This window comes from Ascaphus truei, chromosome 13 (assembly GCF_040206685.1).
Source record: "Ascaphus truei isolate aAscTru1 chromosome 13, aAscTru1.hap1, whole genome shotgun sequence".
NCBI classification, from domain to species: Eukaryota; Metazoa; Chordata; class Amphibia; order Anura; family Ascaphidae; genus Ascaphus; species Ascaphus truei.
In genome coordinates, this window is record NC_134495.1 from 1,664,047 (window position 1) to 1,687,771 (window position 23,725).

At 43.7% G+C, this 23,725-nt stretch overlaps 1 protein-coding gene across 2 annotated transcripts in view; it reads right to left on the reverse strand.

The window, feature by feature from the left end:
* Positions 1 to 23,725, reverse strand: part of SUSD2 (sushi domain containing 2) — a 170,826-nt gene that overhangs the window by 71,809 nt on the left and 75,292 nt on the right. For both annotated transcript variants that reach the window (XM_075568065.1, XM_075568066.1), the window contains exons 11-21: positions 22,652 to 22,900; positions 20,424 to 20,693; positions 19,253 to 19,429; positions 18,675 to 18,879; positions 17,841 to 17,992; positions 16,447 to 16,614; positions 16,049 to 16,223; positions 10,095 to 10,296; positions 8,952 to 9,037; positions 6,262 to 6,530; positions 2,399 to 2,542 (exon numbers count right to left, since the gene is read on the reverse strand). In XM_075568065.1, the coding sequence (XP_075424180.1) occupies positions 2,399 to 2,542; positions 6,262 to 6,530; positions 8,952 to 9,037; positions 10,095 to 10,296; positions 16,049 to 16,223; positions 16,447 to 16,614; positions 17,841 to 17,992; positions 18,675 to 18,879; positions 19,253 to 19,429; positions 20,424 to 20,693; positions 22,652 to 22,900 (2,097 nt within the window). The remainder of the gene's footprint in view (positions 1 to 2,398; positions 2,543 to 6,261; positions 6,531 to 8,951; positions 9,038 to 10,094; positions 10,297 to 16,048; positions 16,224 to 16,446; positions 16,615 to 17,840; positions 17,993 to 18,674; positions 18,880 to 19,252; positions 19,430 to 20,423; positions 20,694 to 22,651; positions 22,901 to 23,725) is intronic.

Sequence of the window (23,725 nt, forward strand, 5' to 3'; positions counted from 1 at the left end):
CTCTGGGCGTGTATGTGTATATCGGTATTACCTCTCTGGGCATGTACATGTATACCGGTATTACCTCTCTGGGCGTGTATGTGTATATCGGTATTACCTCTCTGGGTGTGTATGTGTATACCGGTATTACCTCTCTGGGCATGTACGTGTATACCGGTATTACCTCTCTGGGCGTGTATGTGTATATCGGTATTACCTCTCTGGGTGTGTATGTGTATACCGGTATTACCTCTCTGGGCGTGTATGTGTATACCAGTATTACCTCTCTGGGCGTGTATGTGTATTCCGGTATTACCTCTCTGGGCGTGTATGTGTATACCGGTATTACCTCTCTGTGCGTGTATGTGTATACCAGTACAGGCATACCCTGCATTAACGTACGCAATGGGACCGGAGCATGTATGTAAAGCGAAAATGTACTTAAAGTGAAGCACTACCTTTTCCCACTTATCGATGCATGTACTGTACTGCAATCGTCATATACATGCATAACTGATGTAAATAACGCATTTGTAACAGGCTCTATAGTCTCCCTGCTTGCGCACAGCTTCGGTACAGGTAGGGAGCCGGTATTGCTGTTCAGGACGTAATGACAGGCGCATGCGTGAGCTGCCGTTTGCCTATTGGGCGATATGTACTTACTCGCGAGTGTACTTAAAGTGAGTGTACTTAAAGCGGGGTATGCCTGTATTACCTCTCTGGGCGTGTATGTGTATTCCGGTATTACCTCTCTGGGCGTGTATGTGTATACCGGTATTACCTCTCTGTGCGTGTATGTGTATACCGGTATTACCTCTCTGGGCCTGCATGTGTATACCGGTATTACCTCTCTGGGTGTGTATGTGTATACCGGTATTACCCCTCTGGGCGTGTATGTGTATACCGGCATTACCTCTCTGGGCCTGTATGTGTATACCGGTATTACCTCTCTGGGCGTGTACGTGTATACCGGTATTACCTCTCTGGGCGTGTATGTGTATACCGGTATTACCTCTCTGGGCGTGTATGTGTATACCGGTATTACCTCTCTGGGCGTGTATGTGTATAATGGTATTACCTCTCTGGGTGTGTATTTGTATACCGGTATTACCTCTCTGGGCGTGTATGTGTATACCGGTATTACCTCTCTGGGCGTGTATATGTATACTGGTATTACCTCTCTGGGCGTGTATGTGTATAGCGGTATTACCTCTCTGGGCGTGTATGTGTATACCGGTATTACCTCTCTGGGCATGTATGTGTATACCGGTATTACCTCTCTGGGCATGTACGTGTATACCGGTATTACCTCTCTGGGCGTGTATGTGTATATCGGTATTACCTCTCTGGGCATGTACATGTATACCGGTATTACCTCTCTGGGCGTGTATGTGTATATCGGTATTACCTCTCTGGGCGTGTATGTGTATACCGGTATTACCTCTCTGGGCGTGTATGTGATACCGGTATTACCTCTCTGGGCGTGTATGTGTATACCGGTATTACCTCTCTGGGCGTGTGTGTGTATAGCGGTATTACCCCTCTGGGCGTGTATGTGTATACCGGTATTACCTCTCTGGGTGTGTATGTGTATACCGGTATTACCCCTCTGGACGTGTATGTGTATACCGGTATTACCTCTCTGGGCGTGTGTGTATATACCGGTATTACCTCTCTGGGCGTGTGTGTGTATACCGGTATTATCTCTCTGGGCGTGTATGTGTATACCGGTATTACCTCTCTGGGTGTGTATGTGTATATCGGTATTACCTCTCTGGGCGTGTATGTGTATACCGGTATTACCTCTCTGGGCGTGTATGTGATACCGGTATTACCTCTCTGGGCGTGTATGTGTATACCGGTATTACCTCTCTGGGCGTGTATGTGTATACCGGTATTACCTGTCTGGGCGTGTATGTGTATACCGGTATTACCTCTCTGGGCGTGTATGTGTATACCGGTATTACCTCTCTGGGCGTGTATGTGTATACCGGTATTACCTCTCTGGCGTGTATGTGTATACCGGTATTACCTCTCTGGGCGTGTAAGTGTATACCGGTATTACCTCTCTGGGCGTGTAAGTGTATACCAGTATTACCTCTCTGGACATAGTGACCTGACCTGCTTGGGGGGCTGCAGGATTTCCCTGAGCAGGGAGAGAGCAGGGCTGTTTCTAGGGGGCTGGGCAGCTACCTCCATCCTGATTGGCTGCATTACCCAACAGCAGCCAATCAGGAGGACGTGTCAGGAGTCTGGGGGTGGGGCCAAGGAGAGGAGGAAACCGCATGGAGTGAGGTGTGGGTCTCTCAACCACGTCAAACCTTCCATTGTGTCCAGTGTTTTTGGAGAAGCCACCTGGCAACCCTGGAACACATTATCCTATACACTACTGGTCCTTTACTGACCATACAGTACGTACCATTTGCAAATGTAGCAGGCTGTGTTCGGCCCTGAATGGTCAGGGATTGGTGGGTAGAGGTGACCAGTGTGTACTCTCCTCTCCCCTTGAAGGTGAAATTGGTCCCATCGATGGTGATAAAGTGAGGATCCCCAAATGCGGAGGCTATAAAATCAGTGGATAAAGCAACAGCGGCATCAGTGAGCAGATAATCAGAGTTACAGCCAGAGATCAGTGGTTGTGTCAATTCAATTTACATTCATTAAATAAATCTGATATTTGTGATAGTGAATACTTTTATATTAAAAAAGAATCATCTGAATTTTCAAGTAGATACTTTTCCATATTTTCTAATAGTCACATTTTTTAATAAAAACTAGTAGTGGCTTTTTTAAACTATAACAAGTCAGCAAATGTGAAAAAAATGCTTTTTAAGCTGTCAAAAAAATGTGCCGGTCTCTAGCTACAGCAGATTAAAGAACATTTTAGGGAACATTTCTTTCAACTTTGTACTAGGGGAAACATACCACAAGGGCTAGGAATTAAAATATCCTATTTTCAGTGATAAAAAATGTCAGTGCAAAGTAGATTAACTTGTTTTATTTAAATAACTAAAAAACTGCAGAATAATATGGTATTTATGAAACAACATCATTATTGGGAGTCTGACATCAAACTCCACGCTATCCACCCCCAAACCTTAATGGGACCAGCAGTGCGGCTAAACTGAGGCATACTCTGTCCAGCTATAAGCAGCCACTTTACCTTTTTTGTTTTAATTTTGCCCCTTATTTTCTCTAGAGTGTAAGCTCTGAGGATCAGGGCTCTCATTACCTCCTGTATCTGCTTGCGCTTGTCTGTCCTTACTTGTAAGTCATTCTGCTTATGTAATTCACATCTCTGTACCCTCATTGTACTGCGCTACGGAATATGTTAGCACTTTACAAATAAACGACAATAATAATCTTGTGGCACACTGGTATAGTAAATCCAAATATTCAGGGCGGTCTAAACTCATAATTACAGTATCTACCCCCAGCTGAGAGCAACACTGTAATGCTATTTACACTCGATCGATAGGTATCACGTAATATTTAAAACATCATTAAATATGCTAGTTGGTTGTGATTTTGTGAAACCACGAGCACGTCTTACATATAGCGATCAGAGAACATGTGATCTGGGCCGGGCCGATGTTCTGCCCAAAGTGAATACTTGCATTCTAAAGCAGTAAGTTTATATCACCGGGAAAGTGTGACTGACCAACCTACAATCACTTATCATACCACTAGATGGCACTATTGGCTTGAAAACAATTTGCCAGTGCTAATCCTTACTGGCCAACAGGTCCTAGAGGTTTCTTGGCGATTAATTTTTTATTTTTTAAAATGTTTAACCAGGAAGTAATACATTGAGAGTTACATCTCGATTTCAAGCATGTCCTGGGCATAGAGGTTATGATGACACGGTTACATTAAAAGAACAGGGTTATACATTATATACAAGACATTGCATGCACATTAAGAGATAATATATGTTATAGGCGTATGTAACAGTTACAGAGCAGGTTAGTTTTGAAAGAACTTAGACTCGTGGTGGCTGTGAGAGTCTCCTGTAGATAATTCCAGTTTTGGAGTGCACGGTAGGAGAAGGAGGAGCGGCCGGATACTTTGTTGAGCCTTGGGACCACGAACAGTCTTTTGGAGTCAGATCTCAGATGATAAGTGCTGCATGTGGTAGGGGTGAGGAGTTTGTGCAGATAGATAGGTAGCTTGCCCAGACATTTGGTGAATTTGGGTTATTTTTACTTTTAAGCGGTGTGCAAATAGCAACTTGAGGACAGAATGTGACTTTGATGTCACCTTGCGCACTTATCATCCTGTACCCCAAACTCCTGCATGCTAAGCTGAAAGCAGTAGGGTTGCCACCTGGATACTGGTGCTTGAAGATATTTATATATAATATTATTATTATTATTAATAATAATAATGTTTTTTCTTGTATAGCGCTGACAGTGAACACAGCACTGTAGCAAGAATTTTGCAGGAACAATGAGTCCCTGCTCCATAGAGCTTACAATCTGTTTGGTGCCTGGGGCACAGGGAGACTTCCCGCAGGATACTGGTCACAGGTCAGCTTCTGAAGTGAGGAATTGTCCAAACACACATATAAAGAAAACACATCTCCTGCCAGTTTAAGCCTCTGAGGCTTAACCCAAAATAAAGTAATATTACTGCCCCTGAAATGGGGGCATCTGGTCGAAACCCAGTGTCAACTTTCTTGTGATCCTGAACAAATGGTTTTATGTCCGTTTGCTACCAGGACAATAAATGATTATGCCGGGATTCATCGAGCTGAGATACGGGGTCTTGACTTGAATTGCAGTTACAGCCGGATTGGGTACAATGAATACTGTAACCTCTTCTGGGTATGGACATTGTACCTGAAACCTCCTATGTACAGCACTGGGCACATCACAGCACTAAGGAACAACTCATTTTATTGGTATTAAAGATCTAAAGAGAAGAGCAAATGTTTTTTGGCACATCTATGATCGGGCTATAATATACTGTAGTATTTTGATGCTTACTTAATTTTGCTTGTGTGTGTGCTAGAGATCCCACAAAATCTGAACAATTTATTTGGCCTACCTCATACCTAATCAGGATAGATACATTAAAGACACTTTTAATATATCGTCGTTGTGAAGGTAAAACTCACTAAATGCCCTACATCCTGACCTGGAATTTCTTCATATTTTTAAGGGCCTGGGACATAGTAGAGTAAGCTGTGCTGAGCCGCGCTGAGCCGCGCTGAGCCGCGCTGAGCCGCGCGGAGCCGCGCTGAGCCGTGCTGAGCCGTGCGGAGCCGCGCTGAGCCGCGCTGAGCCGTGCTGAGCCGTGCTGAGCTGTGCGGAGCCGCGCTGAGCCGTGCTGAGCCGCGCTGAGCCGTGCTGAGCCGCGCTGAGCCGTGCTGAACCGCGCTGAACCGTGCTGAGCCGCGCTGAGCCGTGCTGAGCCGCGCTGACCCGCGCTGAGCCATGCTGAGCCGCGCTGAGCCGCGCTGAACCGCGCTGAGCCGCGCTGAGCCGCGCTGAGCCATGCTGAGCCGTGCTGAGCCGTGCTGCACTTACCCCCTGCATCTGTCATCAGCGCGTATTTAGCAGCCGCTTCCGCACGCTTCCGCATGCGTGCGGAGGCTCAGATATTTTGAGCAGACAAGCAAGTTTAAAATTTGCCGCTCAGGGGAGCGGAGGAGCGGTCACATGACTGCTCACATCCAATGGGAGCGAGGGACTAGCCCCGCCTCCCGCCACGCCTCCATGCCGCCTCTGACACGCCTCCGCCTCGCCTCCGCCCTGCCCCCAAAGTGCGCTCACTGCCTCACCCGCCAGGGCTCAAAAAGGCTCCAGTTTGAGCAGGCGAGGCAGAGCAGGAGCGCGGATTAGCGCGGCCCGAGGCCTAATGAAAAACTTGTTACTAAAATATAAAACTCATTAAGTATGAGTTTCCAATAATGTCAAAAAGAACATTTAATCGCATTTTCCTCAGTACACAAAGAATGAGTTTTACCTCTAGAGAGGCGATATGTCGATATGGGATTCCCAGTCCCCAAATGTTCCATATCATATGGGACACTCACAGGTCAATAGCATTAAATAAAGGAAGCATGTGCGCCGGGTGAGATTCTGTTTTATCCCTGTAGGGAATCTTCTTTAAGATTCTGAATGTCCTTCATCCCAGAGAATGTTCCTCTAGGCATTGTTACACTGTGTAATAATGCATGTGTTTGATCTGTTCATCTCTGAAGAATATCCCTTGTATATTTTGCACCTTGTAAAGATATACATCCTCCCAGTTACTTCGGACAGGCCATTTACTTACCAACTTTGGGTGGCTTGTACGTGCGACAGTCGCTGGACGGCCGGAGCTGTAGGTAATACTGACAGTTATCCGACCACAGGCAGCAGTAATAGAAGCTAATCACGTCGTACAGCCAGTGAGAGAAGCCTGGTACCCTGGGGGGCTTCTTGTATGGGGGGGATCCCCAGTCATGGCCCCGATCTGGGGTACTGCCCCATAGCGAGTCACTGGTGAGAACTTGGATCCCTCTGGAATCGTAGCAACACTGCTGTCCAGCTGCATACATAGGGCTGGAGAGAACCAAAGAGAGAGAGGTAGGTGAACCATGTTAGGTGTGGATTATAGGGAGTGAGGTAGGTAATCCATGTTAGATGTGGATTATAGGGAGAGAGGTAGTTAATCCATGTTGGGTGAGGATTATAGGGAGAGAGGTAGGTGAACCATGTTAGGTGTGGATTATAGGGAAAGAGGTAGGTAATCCATGTTAGGTGTGGATTATAGGGAGAGAGGTAGTTAATCCATGTTACGTGTGGATTATAGGGAGAGAGGTAGGTAATCCATGTTAGGTGTGGATTATAGGGAGAGAGGTAGTTAATCCATGCTAGGTGTGGATTATAGGGAGAGGGGTAGGTAATCCATGTTAGGTGTGGATTATAGGGAGAGGGGTAGGTAATCCATGTTAGGTGTGGATTATAGTGAGAGAGGTAGGTAATCCATGTTAGGTGTGGATTATAGGGAGAGAGGTAGGTAATGCATGCTAGGTGTGGATTATAGGGAGAGAGGTAGGTAATTAATGTTAGGTGTGGATTATAGGGAGAGAGGTAGGTAATGCATGCTAGATGTGGATTATAGGGAGAGAGGTAGTTAATCCATGTTAGGTGTGGATTATAGGGAGAGAGGAATACACTCTACAGTAGGTCAGATATAATCATTGATTACATATTGTTAGATGCATCTTCTTGTACTGTGTATTTCATGGTCTCCTGCTCACCTTGGGGGACTGAATAAACTCTTCTTGCCTGAGAAGTATCAGTGTATAATGCATATGATACAGTGTCCTATATGCCTATACATATGCCTATACCTCAATCCTATAGATACATTCATATGCAAAAGGTGAACAAGATGGCGGAACTCCTTAGTGACACACATAAAAAATGAATACCTGTAAATTAATAGAAAACATATAACAGAGTAATAATGAAATTGTTTATTTAAATACCCAATTCCACAGTGACAGTGACCCTAAAGGTCCTCTATAAATCATAAGTGTTAGGAAAAGATACATTTTTATGTTTTGTAACTCCTCACATTTCTCCATAAAGTCAGTAGTTTGTGTCTTTAAACGTATTGGTTCTCAGCTGTTAAACAACACAGCAAACTTTTTTTTTTTAAAGGGTTATACAATATGAATGCCCTAAATACTGTTTTCCTGAAGGACAAATTTAAAAAGTGGCATAGCAGTACCATAGTACTATCACACTTTGACCACTACACTACAGTACTGTACTTATAACCTTTCCCGGGCTGTAAGCATGAAGATTAAAATGTTCACACAGATAACCTGCAAGCTCTAACCCCCCCAATTTTTTTTTTACCACATAATATATATATATATATATATATGTATCAGTTGGAATGCCACTGGGCGTGGCTAAATGTATACAACAAAAAACAAAGAAGCCCAAAGCTACATCCAATATGACAAAAATATACAGTGAAATATCTATATATCTCTTGAAAAAAGGGCAATTTAGTTAAACCCTTTGGCCAAAGCATTTTAAGCCAGCAAGCCACTTCAAGGCATAACCAAATATTGCAGGTCCTAACACTAACTGATTAAAATTCTTATTTACCTCTATAGTTAGAGGAAGAATGATCGCTTTGGATCTGTCACAACAGCTGCATGACAGAACTGCTTAGGCTGCGCTTATAGAGCCGGCGACAGCAACGCGACGTTGCATCAAAACAAATGCATTGCCGCCATCGCGTGCGCTTATAGTAAGCGCGACGGCTAGATCGTAATTGCTGGAAGTCATCTCAATTTGATTTTTACAGCGACGTAGCCTGACGTCGCCGTCGCTGGCACTATAAAAGCGTAGCCTAACTTGGAAAGTGAGGAGGGGTGAGCTTAAACCCTGGGAGGGAGGAGCCACTAACCTCCAAAACAGCTGAGACCAGCTGGACAAAGTTAATAAACACACATACCCTGCAAGCTCTAAGAACCCCCAACAATTACCGCATAATAAATATAAATATATGTATCAGTTGGGGTGCTACTGGGCATGGCTAAATGTATACAACAAAAAACAAAGAAGCCAAAAGCTACATCCAATATGACAAAAATATACAGTGAAATACCTATATATATATCTTGGAAAAAGGGCAATTTAGTTAAACTCTTTGGCCAAAGCATTTTTTTAAAAAGGTAAACATGCGGACATCACGCGCGTTGGTGGAGTTTAACATGAGCTGGGATATTCCTTTTGACAAGACACTCAAGCAGTTTCTTATGGTATTCCATTTACAGTGAATACCTAATAAATCTCCACATTAATATTTTACAGCTCATTATTCATTCAACGCTCCCCCAGGCCATCTGATGAATTAGCATTGGCTAGAAGGACTGCTGCTTATAGAAACCAAGGGCAATTAGGAATCCTTCCTAAACACCAAGAATATGCCCCCGTGGGATAGTAGAGGAAAGTTACCTGCCATAGATCCCTCTGACACAGTGCACAGCTTCAGGGTGGTAGGTACACACACTGCCATTCTCTATGTCACATCCGTAATCTGGCTGCAAAGTAAAAGGCACGAGTTACAGTCCATGAAACCGCATGCTGCGTGTGTGCTAACTGCAGCCCACAGGTCCCTAAGATATTAATAAAAGGGGGTGTTATTTATCCACCAGGATCAATGCAGTCGTGGGGTTTATGTTATAATTTGTGATGGAATGGGAAGATAAATGCCATTGTCTGTGTGTGTATATACAGATGTCGCCAGGCTCACTTACAGTATATGCTAAAGAGTGCTGTGGGAAAGGGAGTACATTCAGAGGCGGCTCTAGGTAACCAGTGGGGGGGTACCTCCGGGATCTGTACTGGATACAGTGCTCTTTAATATCTGTTATTAGGGACATTACAAATGGGTTGGAAGGGAAGGTATGCTTTTTTTCAGACCACACAAAGATCAGCAACAGGGTTGACCCTCTATGGGGGTAAACAAAATGACCAATGCTTTCGGTAGATTTGAGGAATGGTCAAGAGTGTGGCAACTACAATTTTTGCCAAAATAATGCACTCTCGTCACAAAAGCAAAAGGCCGAATACATACTTAATGGTACGATAATGTCACCTACTATAGAGAAAAGGGAGTCCTTATTTCAGCAGGCTTTTTGTATAGGGAGAGGTATTAGCTGCAGAAAAAGAGAGTATCTACTAATGCCACTTAATAGGTTATTTGTAAAAACCCATTATCTCCGGAAGAACGTACACAAATTGGCGATTGTGCAAAGAAGGGTTACTAAGTGCATCCAGCGTAAGACTGATCAGGAAAGACTAAAGGACCATAATATGTGCAGCTCAGAGGATGGGGGTGGGGAGGGTGGACTGAAATGGTCAAATACATAAAGGATGTCAACAAAGTACAGGAGGGAAGAGAGGAGAGTCTTATCCCCCCTTACTTCTAGAATAAGAGGTGATAACCTGAAGCTGGAGGGCGGCAGGCAGGAGAGCCTTCAAAAGTCCTGAAGGAAGTACTTCTTCATGCAAATTTACAGACTACTGTAGGTCGGCAAAGTGATTCTTATCTGTCATCAAATGAGATATATATATATATTTCTCCATATAACTTACATGGAATCTGCCAGTGTCTGCTCGGGCCTGCGCCAGAGTGCAGGGACAGTCTATAATCTCAGAGAGGAAGTTGGGAAGCTGCTGGTCACTTTGGTGCCACTTCAGACACTTGTCGTGTGCCCAGGCAGCAGAGCCACTACGGAAGTCTTCTCCTAGATGCCAGGCCATGGCATGGTCCACACTCCACAGTGAATGGACATCCCTAAAGAGAATGTGATGAGTCACCAAAGGTGGAACTGCATGAGGGACCGGCTTTGTAGACTTAGCCTTTCTGCCGGTTCCTGTACCTTGGAGCATTGTCCGGTATTCCACAATGCTGTCTCATCACCTAGGCTGAAACGGTCTAACCATGCCTGATAAAGGTAAAATATGGGACTGGAACATTACAGAGGATTACTTACAGTTCTTTTCACAGATGACCTGACACATCATTTTATTTTGCCCACACCCAAATAATCCTGGAATGGTGTGACTCTGCACTGTAAATTAGGAGTACTGTGAGGATTTATATTAGGGGAATTATTTATTCTCAACACTTGGACGAAGTTCCACCTAGGAACAGAAATGTCAGATGTTTATTTGATGAATGGACCCTGCTATCTCACGTATGTAGGACCACATTTAATTAATGATATAATATGTAACCCTTTTACAGCTATAGGGGCCAGCCACGCCACGCCACGCTGTGTCAGGGAAGAGGTTATTCGGGGTGTGATACCATTAGTATTATTCAATCATTTTTAAACGTTTATTCTGCAAATATTTGGGACCCATTAGTCTGAAATTTAAATGTGCTGCTATAATCTCTGTTCTATGTCTCCCCTGTTCTGTCTATTTTCTCTTTGCAAGGGGTAGAAATCAAATTATCATATTAAGTAGATCAAACAATATTGATTATTACCACTGTATACAGAGTGCCTGATGTAAATGAAAACAAAGGAGGGTTTCCAGACTTTCCAAACGGGCGTAAAAATAATTATTCACTTAAGTGTCATAGCCAATATTGATCAACTGTTACAAATAATTATTGAAATGACAGGGTGTAACAGGGGACTTATCCCTGTTCACAAATGTGCCTCTAATCCAGCAGTGTGGTGGTTAACGGCTGGTAGCAAATTAACTAACACCGCCTGCCTGATTAGAGGTGGTAGAAAAAGCCTGCCTTTGAGACAGGAAGTGACTCTCTTTAGCTCTGACTGAGAGCTGACCTTTGGAGAGACAGAGCAGAGGTTCTTGAGTCCCAGGAGAGACTGACCAAAAGAAACCCAGATCTCTGGAGCTGACCAGTCTTGAGCTCTGCCAGCCACACAGCAGAGCTGATTGCAAGACACCAAATAAGACTTATAAACCTGGATGCTGATATTTTTCTGTGCACGCACGGGTGCAGTTCCAGGAGAGCAGAGAAGCTTACTCTAAAGCAACTAAACAGATAAGACTTTCATTATTAAGAGACTGCTTATATCTGCTTATTTTCATGTTAGGTGTTTGGGCTGGGAGAAGCTTAACTAATGGAGATGTGAACTAATTGCAAGAATTTCACTAGAAATACTCCCAAGTGAATGGAAGCTTTGTTCCCCCCCCTGTGTTTGGATAATTTCCTGATGAAAAGGAAAAGGCACAATAAAGCCTATTATAATTTCACATTATAAACGTCTCCAAATTGTGTACCTCTGTGAACGTCCATCTACATTTGGTGTCCGAGGTGGGACAAAAGGCGTCCTTGTAGTTAAAAAGGACCGGAGATTTTTATGTGAAATTTTTTTTAATGCTTTTTGCCTACAAACAGTCTGAAAAAAAAAACAAAAAAAAAAACCTCATGCAGCAGAGATCGGAATTAAAGGGCTACACACCACTGAAACCACACTGCACTGAAACTTACAAAAACCCAGAAGAGTCTGCTGAAGTAGCTAAACCTTATTTTGCCTATCACAAAGTGTAATATGGTCATTGAAATAGGGGTTTTGCCTTTCAGCCATAGTCAGGGTTCAAGAAGTGAGTCAGCCCTTGGAAAGGGATAGGTGTTTGTTGTTTTCAAAAGTTTCGCTGAAGCAGTGAATACAGATGGTGACCCACGAGTGGTACTGAATTTGCAGATAAAGGTTGCCACACCGCATAGGACTACCAGCTGTGAATGGAGTACATGCAGAAAAGTGTGAAAATTGATACAAGAATGTGCTGAAGCAGGGGAATTTTTAGCAAACCAATGCTGAGTGTAAAATTGTCCTATAGGGGAAAAAGTGATTTCTGAACGGTGTAAAAGGTTTTTTCAAAACCAATTGCTGAATGTTGAGTCACCCTGCCGGGAATGAAAGAAATAGTCCACTGCAAAGAATGTTTTTTTTTCTGCAAGTAAAAAAAGTCTGCCTATATATATCTTGGGAGCAAAATCAGACACCCAAAGTGTGAAGTGTGAATGCCATAATACCCAAAGATGAGACTGCAAATTACTGAACTCAGGCAGAAAACCAAATTCTGTTGCTGAAGCGGGGAGATTGCACCCTGCAAGAAAATGGTGTAAAGCATATAGACTTTTTTACCTAGCAACTGCACATCTTGTATATCTGATAAAAGAAAATGCATGCACAGTACTGCTGATATTGAAAAAAAAAAAAAATTATCCAAGAAAGAAAAGTCTACAGAGATGCCTGTGAGAGCTACGACCTCTACAAGCAAAATATGCCCACCTGTAGGACTACCACAATTGGGGGTTCTAGCAAATACAGTGGCAACAGCTGCAATAGCGCCTCCTGAGGTCAGGAAGAAAATTACACCTGATAGCCTAAAAATGGAGGACAAGATGCAGCGTTCCTGTAATGAACCGTACCCCACGGAAGAGTGGCCCTTCCAGTCCAATAAAGAGGAAGACATCTCTTACGGGGAACCCAAACTGAGTCACACCCACAAAATACCCCAAGAATGGTGAGGGTGCCTGAACTCGGCACGAACAGAAAAGACCGCTCCCTTTGATGATGAATATGATCAACAGGAGACAGAGCGGGAGCAGCAGATCACCCAATATTTCTGTCAGCTAAAGCAACTGCAAGAAAAGCCTGGCGTATATAATGAAGCTGCTAAAATTTCAAATGAAGATGGAAACCCCAATATCCCTGAAGGGACGGTGTCATCCAAATAAAAAAGGTGGAAAAAGAAAAAGAAAAGCAGTTCTTCACTTACCGTGGAAGGAACAGACACGTCCGCAGATCCTGTGGAGGAAAAGGGGAACCGAGTTGCCCTGCAGCCTAGAGAAAATGGAGAATTCGTCCCACGGTTAACCGAATATCCAGAGGGCCCAAGGCAGAAGTCGTGTACCCCAAAGAAGTGTCTGTCCGGTGCCAACAGTGAGGAACCCTCAACCAGTCATCCCAGGGAAGCGGAGCCAGAACCAGTGAGTGACGATCCCTTGACCAGCCCTGAAGACGCCCTGAAAATTGCCAGGCATGACTGTGATCTGCTCTGTGAAGAATTAGGAAGAGAGAGAAAAAATAATGCTGAGCTACAGAAGACTGTGCTCGCAATTTACTCTGCGGCCAAGACCGAATTGGAGGATCTCAAGACTGAGCTAGATACTGCAAAGGCTACTATCTCCACCATGGATGAAAAGCAGAGCCAATCTGATAAAATGGTGGCTACGCTAAAGCGGAAGTATGAGGAGGCACTGAAGCAGATGACAGTCTTCCAGCAAGAGGTTCACACTCTTCGTATAGAGCTTGATGCCTCACATCATGAGACCAACAGCTGCCGCACAGACCTGGAAGTTTCCAGAAAGGAACTACACAGTCTCACTGAGGAGCTGGACATTGCTAAAGAAACTATTGGTAATCTTGGTACAGTTCTCAAAGTCTCTCAGAAGGAGCTTCAGACCCTCAACCTAGAGAAGGAAGTCTCACGCCTTAAGATTGTCATTCTCAAAGCAGATGTGCGTAAATTGAAGGAGGACTGCAAAGAAGCCCTGAAGAATACAGAGACTGAAAAAGGAGAAAGTTCAAGATTAAAAAGAGAAAACTTAAAACTGAAAGAAGAAAATTTTCAGTTAACAGAAGAAGTCAAGGAAAAGTTTGACGCAGAGCACCGACTGCAGAACCAACTGCAAGGTCTGCGTACACACCTCCAGTATGCTGAGGAGAAGCAGCAAACGCTGCAGGAAGAAAAACTGCAGGCTGCTAAAGAGGTACAAGCGCTGCAGGAACGTCTGAATACCCAGTACGTCCCCACAGAGCAGTATGAGGAGCTAAAGGCCACGCTGCAGAGCATCGTTGGAAGCGGAGCTTCGATACCAGGTGACTCTGTATGAGAGGGAGCGTGAGAAGGCTCAGAAACTGGAGCAAGAGCTGGAGAGACAGAGACACTGTTCCATTCCCTTGAGTCAGTACACCAAGGAGAAAACAGATGCAGCGGCAACCTTGACGACAAAAATTACGGAGCTCCAGAATATGAAGGAGACACTGATACAGATTCCTCCAATACGGAAAAAGGTATTGGCTCTGCCCAAGCACCAGTATCCCACAGTAACTAATGCCCGTAAGGACAAGGGTACAGTGAGAGTTGGGGACTCCACGCAACTTCAAAACAAAATTACGAAGTTTGAGCCACCAAAGAAAGCACTAGCCAAACCTACAGCTGCCCAACAGGCAACAAACAGAGGTAGGAGTGCAGAATCAAAACCAGAAGAATCATTAGCTGAGGAAGCTGAAAAAATAGGACGTTCTCTGGAAAAGGAGGTGGAGGTGCAACTCAGTCACAAAGAAGCTGAACTGGTGACTCCGTGGTGTGGAGAAACTGCAGAAAGACCGCTTCAAGAGCAGAAAACTCTAAGGGCTAGTCCTAACTGCTCTACAACTGTTGCCATACACTTTGTCTACAAAAAGAGGAGTGCCCGACGCAACAGAAATCTCATGACCGCGCACGCGATAAAAAGACTTTACGTGGAAAAAGTCCTCCTCGAGCGACTGAGGAGTGCTGATCTCAAGCACCTTCAGGAGGAGACAAAAATAAACTGGAGAAAGGGTTCCAATCCCAGCGGGACAGAGGGTTCTCTTCCTCCATCCACTCTCACTCAAGTCACAGAAAGATCTCGAATGAGAGTGGAAGGATGGGCTTTGGCCGTGGTAAGCCCGAGCTTCCCACAAACAGGGGAGGTATGTAACAGGGGACTTATCCCTGTTCACAAATGTGCCTCTAATCCAGCAGTGTGGTGGTTAACGGCTGGTAGCAAATTAACTAACACCACCTGCCTGATTAGAGGTGGTAGAAAAAGCCTGCCTTTGAGACAGGAAGTGACTCTCTTTAGCTCTGACTGAGAGCTGACCTTTGGAGAGACAGAGCAGAGGTTCTTGAGTCCCAGGAGAGACTGACCAAAAGAAACCCAGATCTTTGGAGCTGACCAGTCTTGAGCTCTGCCAGCCACACAGCAGAGCTGATTGCAAGACACCAAATAAGACTTCTAAACCTGGATGCTGATATTTTTCTGTGCACGCACGGGTGTGGTTCCAGGAGAGCAGAGAAGCTTACTCTACAGCAACTAAACAGATAAGACTTTCATTATTAAGGGACTGCTTATATCTGCTTATTTTCATGTTAGGTGTTTGGGCTGGGAGAAGCTTAACTAATGGAGATGTGAACTAATTGCAAGGATTTCACTAGAAATACTCCCAAGTGAATGGAAGCTTTGTTCCCCCCCCTGTTTTTGGATAATTTACTGATGAAAAGGAAAAGGCACAATAAAGCCTATTATAATTTCACATTATAAACGTCTCCAAATTGTGTACCTCTGTGAACGTCCGTCTACACAGGGCCTTAATGGTCAGGTAAATCTCGGTCCTTGGGGGATTATTACTTAATTAGTAATGACCATGCCAGTGAATGACTATTAATGCCAATCTTAAACGAATCCCCCACCTGTCTTGAGGTTGCACCTTTGCATAGAGACAGGACTCCTCTTTACAATAAGAACTTACCACTGCCCGTCTGCATGGTGACTCGGGTTAATCCTCAGGCTCCCAAACTCAAACATGGTGTGCTCGTCTGCAGCAGGTCGGGGGTTGAATGTATAAGACCCCTGATTGGGATATTCTTTTACCAGAGAGTACAGGTATTTCCAGGAAGCCGTCCAAGAGGCCGAGTAAGGTTTCCCTGGCACAATACATAATTAGGGAAATAATTAAACAGATGATGGTGGATTGCTAAGTATGTAAAGTATGCTTCAGTATGGCATTAAAAAGTACAAATTACTGCGTCATCTTTAACAAAGTCAGAACTATTTCAGGACATTTTTGGGGGGCCCAGAACTTTCAGATCAATTATCTTAATAACCGAATGACAACAGCTGTGCAGTAATATATCTCTGGGCCTTTACCGGATTCCTGGTAGCCCCAGACTTCAATGTTGACTTGATTATCCTTGAATGTCTTCGGGTCCCATGTAACAGTCAAGGGGCCTCCAGTATTCGGGGTCCCATAATTCTGCCAGTCGGTAACATTCTCCAGTGTGCATTTTTCTAGCTCTGTCACTTTCCCAGGATGCACTGGAGTAAAAGGAAGGCAAAGCAGCAAAAAACTGTTTTATGTTTTTGAACAGAAACACATAAAAGGTAAATTAGATATTTTATTATTTTCTATGAAGAGAAAAATTGAGTGAGGACACCAAAGACTCTGCAATCCACGGCATATCTTGAAAAAGAATTATGATAAAAAGAGCAATAAATACTAGATCTTTAGAGCAACAGTTCTTAAACTGGGATACATCTACCACAGGTGTCACAGAATAAAGTGCTACTCCACTTTTCACAGCATGTGAGTGTCAGCGACCCATCAAACTCCATGGAAGCAAATATTGTATAGTTACATAGTTAAATAGTTACACAGTTACATAGTTACATAGTAGATGAGGCTGATAAAAGACGTACAACCATCAACTTCAACCTATTCTAAATTTAGACAACAGATACTTTATCCTATATCTATACTTACTTATTGATCCAGAGGAAGGCAAACAAAAAACCCCAGTGTCATATCATCTAATGATATCTCATAAGGGGAAAATAAATTCCTTCCTGACTCCAAGAATTGGCAATCGGATTAATCCCTGGGTCAACATCCTTCCCATGTATACTTATTTGGTATATCCCTGTATACCTTTGCTTTCTAAAAAGATGTCCAACTTTTCTTTGAAGATATTTATTGTATCTGTCATCACAGTCATGGCAGGCTGGTGTTAAAATAATGTCCTGGGAATTTTTATTTTAAATATGGAACTAGGTGAAGATCAGAGTTAGGTAACACCACACTGCAGGGTGAGATAGATGCAGAAGGAAGCACTCAAATTCAGGGTGTTTGTTTTTATGGATTAGCAATACCCTACATAACATCCATGCGATACATGACAGCTTCACACTTCTTGTTTGTGAGTTCTGCTTCTTCCTTCTTTAAGGATCCAGATAACCGTTATATAAATATGAGAGGTATTGGGACCCCAGCAGGTCTTTAATAGAAGGATTAACACATTAGTGCAGAATAGGTTGCAGTTCCTTCCAAGAGCGAAGTGACTGACCCCATCTACAGCTTTGTCTTCATTGAAGTTAGGTAGACAAATAGTTGGCGATTTTGAGGAGCTGAGTTTGGGTTGGGGCAAGCACAGGAGATTAGTACAGCTATAAAAGCAGACTGAGCAGGAAAGAATGATGCATCTGTTATCCTTGCGGACTTAGAGTAATATTCATATAGAACGGGGCAGGGACAGCTATGGAGTCACCTGACAGCCATGTGCCTGAATGAGGATAGGTTTTTCCACCGTCCACGGACACTTGGAAGGGAATGCGACCGGTCTCGTACAGTAAAGGGGATATGCAGTGCGCATGCCCAGTCTCATCCACGTAACCACTTCTATCTATATCGTAGTTGAATCTGTGACAACAAAGGACAGGGCGGGTGAGAATTTTACGATTTGAACAATACACCACAACGCTTAAACATGCAAACTATATTCAAATGATCTCTCTGCTGTCCAGCCAAAGCCCAATTTCAGGGTCTTAACTAAAAATTCTTGGTGGAATTTTTTAAAAACGGCCTAATTTTTGCAACTTTTTGCTAATTTTCAAGCACTTTTGGAGACATTTGAACATTTCTCATTATAACTAAAGGAAAAAAAAATAGAGGCAGTGTTCAGTTTATAGCAGCATATCTACACTGGCTACGCCGAAAAAATGTCATGGCATAGAGGAAGTGACTGTTTGCCACAAAACGCGTTGGTAGTAGCTAGAGTAAATGTTGTACCTGAAGATATTGTAATGACATTTCCATTTTCTTGCAAGCTATAGATTGCGCTCCACTTCTCTATTTGTTTTATTTCGAGTAAGTTAAAACAATTTACTCTGCTCTATAAATGTGTATAAATATCCAGGAACAACTCATGGGAACCTCCTAGTTCCATTGGTGTTTACCTCTGGTAATTGCGTTGTCAGGAGCTTGAAATGGCTACAGACAGGGAGTATAATGTAACCCCAGAGATGATATATCTCCTCATCAAATAAGAGACTCCGCTAAGTAACATTTCACGACCTCGGATTCACCTGTGTTCTTAACATACCTGCATTTCACATCTGAGGTGGCATTGAAGGTCACATTTAAAATCACAAAGTCTCTGCCACCCATTACAAGGCCGGACTCTGGTGACATCCAGACACAGAAAGTGCAGTAATCCGGACAACAGCTGCCAAGGTTCTCACAGGTCACATGACATGAACATTCCAGAAGTTTCTGCCCACACTGACTCGCACAAGAATCTGTGGCTCCTGAGTGAATACAGGATATAGAACATGAGACATCGGAGTCTGGGAATCCTACTAGATACAGTGAGAGTGGGGTAACTCCGGGGAGCTCAACTCCAGTCCTCAAGCCGCCCCCCCCCCCACCAGTTGGTCAGGTTTTTAGGATATCCCTGCTTCAGCACAGGTGGCTCAATCTTTGACTGAGCCTCTGATTGAACCACCTGGGGTGAAGCAGGGACAGATTGAGCCACCTGTGCCGAAGCAGGGATATCCTGAAAACCTGATCTGTTGGGCGGGGGGGGGGGGGGGATTCTTGCCGCAACACCACACATCCTAATGCCCCACTTTTCAAAGCCACTCGGTTAAACGGTAGAGCCCACTCAGGGCGGTTTCCTACCTACAAGACACTGAGCTGGATCTCCTGACCAGGTCCCATCAGACAGGCAGGTTCTGTGCCGTGATCCATTCAGGATAAAGCCAATGTTGCAGCTAAATACGATGACGGAACCAGCTAGGTAGGTTGTCCCATTCTTTCTACCATTTGCAGGTGGAGCCACCCAACCGCAGGAGACCACTGATTGCGGCGGGGAAAGGAAGATCGGGTTATTATTAGATGGCTCAATCACAAATATTATAGAATATACTGTATAATATACGCTGCCCGACGGGCCGGAGAGGCATGGACAAATTAAGTGTTGTGGTCCCTTTTGTAGCAAAAGGGTTCATGGTGCATTCCCACGTATCTGGCCAAATCCTACCCCCCCCCCCCCCCCCACCCAATCGGCTTCCTTAAAATAGTCTAACCATGATAAAAGCAAATATTGTACTTGGGTTGTTTCTCTGGAAATAGATTACATGTCACATTTTAGGGGTCTCTGAATGGGAAGTGTTTGTAAATCCAGTGCTTTCTTTCCCCTTATCCCACGCGGTGCTTATCAGAGAACTAGTGAAGATAACAGGAGGCAGAGAGAGCAGGCCCTGCCTGTGCAAACTCACACAAAAGGGAGCAGGCAGAGGTAACCTAACCCCTCCCATGTCTCAGCTCAATATTTTCAAATATTTCTGTGTAAAGGATTTCGGTAAAAAAACACCTTAATCCCCCCGATGTAACCCCTAAATATGTCACTGCCATTAGTACACACCTTGGTCATAGGAGGGAGTGGCTCTTTAAAGTGGCAGTCTCACGTAGTGGCACAGAAAATGGACGCTTATCACCCTTATTCGCTCCCTTAAAGATTTAACCAAAGTAAAATGCTACCTGTTGGTGCCATGTGAAAAAAGTATATATTTTCCTTGTCAGTCCACTGAAATCCATGCTAATCCCATATACTGCACGGCAAGAGGTGTCTAAGTTATACTTTTATGCTTGGGCGTTGAACGCTTGAACCGTCGCTAGTTCCTGTTCTTATTGGTGTATATTTATCGAAGTGTCTCAAATTCAAACTGAAAACAGAAGCTGTTTTTCACGCAGTTTTGAAGTTAGAAAACTTCCCTAATTAGACACTGTGGAAATACAGTTATGGTGGGAAGGGATTTGCATGGTTTATTTTCTGTGTGTTCTTTATTACCTGGTTGAAGAGACTCCACCAAGCTCATGTGACCGCCATGGGAAATTATGGTGGCGTTGCCGACCTGTAGTTCCTTAGTGATGAGGACATCAAACCTGCAGAATGGATCAGAACCACACAACTCATGCATCTGTGCCGTGAGTGGGTCACTTGGATCCTCCTCCACAGAAAATACGGGCAGGAAATCTGTGTGGTGCTTGATTTGGTAGTAGTCACTGAGGAGTTCTTCAGAGTCGTAGGTAAAGAGGGAGCTGTCGTTGGTCACCGCCCCTTGAAGAAACAGAGACATAGCATGAAGAACACAAGGGAGATATTTTGAGCCATATGGATTAAGCAGTGCTACTCAATAGGACACCTTTAACCACCAGAAGAGGCCTAGGGTTGCCAGGCGACTTCTCCAAAAATACTGGACACAATGGTAAAAGGTGAGAGACACACACACATCCCTCTCACCTCTCCGCTCAATGCTGTTTTCTCCTCTCCTTGGCCCCACCCCCAGACACCTGAAACCTCCTGATTGGCTGCATTACCCATCAGCAGCCAATCAGGATGGAGGAATCTGCCCAGCCCCCAAGCAACAGCCCTGCTCTCTCCCTGCTTGGAAAAATCCCACAGCCTCCTAAGCTGGTCACATCACTATGTCCAGAGAGGTAATACCGGACACACAAATGTCCAGAGAATTAATACTGGACACACACATGTCCAAAGAAATAATACTGGTTTACACATACATGTCCAGAATTATGCTATTTGTTTTATTGGACAGGGTGTCCAAATACAGGACTGTCCAGTTCAATACTGGACACCTGGCATCCCTACGAGAAGACACTTTACTGCACATTGACATGACTGGGTCATAAGGTGTTTTATGGAGGGGCACGTCTTAGTAATTATGGCTCAGTGATAGGGTGAAGTCATTTGCTGATGAGTATGCCTGGGAAACATATCTCTGACTGCTGAAATCAGCAGTCAGAAGGTTAATCCAGTTAGAGGTACATGAGCAAGCCGGGCTGAATTAAGACAACTGACAGGCAGCTTGATAAGGAGACAACTGCTTGTAGTAGGTGGCTGTCTCATACTACTGAGTTGTCCTGTCCAGGCTGCTGGATCCAGAAGGATTGCCTGGACTCTCTTAGGACAGGAGTCCCAACCAAAGAGATAAGGAATTGTCCTATTTCTCTATCCATGAATGTGTTATATCAGAATACTACAATAGATACAATATTCAATATGCTGTGACACAAACATCCCCTTGCTGGCGTAGATTTAAGCTCTAATAAAATGAATGGCAGAGACACCTTCACAGCAAACTATTATCGTATGAGTAGACTGCAATGTATGAATGTCATGAACATGTATTGATGTTGTTGTTATTATTATTATTATTTTTTGACCTTACTCTCAATTACCGAGAGACCTGTAATAGAAGGTTATGGTCCCCGTGTTCTGTAGCAGCTGGTGGTGATCTGCATGACACTGGGAGCCCCCTGGCAGTGTTAATACAGAAATCCCTCCATGACCTTATCCTAACTTGGAGGTCTCCTCTAGGTGAGCTGTGTTATTTGGATTACTTTGTTTTTTAGGGTAGTTTATAGAAAAAAAAAAACCAAAGTCGTATAAAATGGGTTTGGTGAAATTGCTTTAAATGCATCACAATTTGTATCACTCTTCCTGAATACAGCACAACATGACTAAAAGGAGAGGTATTTTAAATATGTCTCTTAAATCTTTTTAACTTAAACTGTAGTATGGAAATAATGACATTTATATATCAGGACATACTTGTAAACGAGAAGTAACTAAATGTATTTTTGTTCCTGGTAAAATATGTTATAAATAAATTATGCTCTAAATCATCAAAAAACATTACACTGTAAGAATGGCAAAAAAACTTGGAGGTAGGAGGGACAAATGATTAATTCAGTAGGGTACACAACATGTATGCTTTTCCCTGCTCAGCTGAGGATTAACTTGTTTAATTCTTTATATGTCTAAACTCAATGTTTTTTCCTCCCTACATCACCCATTATCTCCATCCCGATCTCCTCTTATTATGTTTCCCAGCACAAACTGTTCCCAAAAACACACAATATCAACCGATTAACAAAGTATGACCCACTGCTTATTATTCAAGTGGGAGCCTTCATGACTTTGATACACATTGGTTAAGAACTGGCATTAATAAGTGTTACTCAACAGCGCCCCCCTCTGTTGTGACCCTCACTCACAGTCTGCACCAAACTGGAAAAGCTGCTGGGGGCTGGCATCAGGAGGCAGGACGCTGCCGTTCCTAAAAGTGAAATCATCTGTTGGGTTGTGGTTCATCACTCCCAGAAGCCCTTGCGTGTGGTTCAGGAAGTCCTCAGGAAGTAGGACAGTGACACTCAGAAACCCTCTTTTTCTTCTCACTTCCACCCCAGCTCCAGAGGGGAACATCACTGTCACATTTGTGTCAGTGGCAGAATATACAAACACCCCTAAGAGAGAGAGGTGGAGAGAAGCACCAATGTCAGTGTTAAAATGTACAGTAAATACTCCGAATGGGATTTCTTAATATGTTAACTCCTATAGTGTATTACTGCAATACTATTGTACAAGCAGATTCATAATGAGCTGTGTAGTAAAGTAAGAACATTGATATCATACTTTCCTCTTGTAGTCACAGAAGGACCAACTATGAACGTCTTCATGGTTGTAACTTGTACATGAATTTGAATTGACTATGAAAAAGATAATGATTGATATGGTTTCAGAAAGTGGGACAAGAACCATAAACATATGTTCACTTATTTGGTCATATATACAATGGAAGTTATTGATTAATGTGCAAAAAGGTGGTAATGTGGCCAGTGCTTAGATATACAGTATATACACATGGGAGGCTAGTAATTAAAATGCCAAAACTCTGCACCGAAACACCCAAGCAGGACAATGGAAGCCAGGGCCCGATCTGCCCTCTCACACTTTAATCAATAACCCACATCGCCTGTTACATTACGAGAAGAGGTAGGGTGATGTTCTAGTTTGGGTTCTGGAGAATTTTGGCTTATTGCAGGTTGTGATATTTAGCATGGACTCCCCATATATTACATCTACAGATGCAGCGGCTGTTATTGGAACATATCACAGAGCCGTTTTCGTGTGCGCTGCTGTACTGCACGCGGCCAATCACGCGGTTCATTTGTTTGAATTTCATGGATCCCGATTTCTTTGGGTGCAATTCTTCACGTTTCCGTGGCAGAAATGAATTAATTGTAATGTGTACAGTACTGTGTCAACACGCGGTAATGACGCGCCATGAC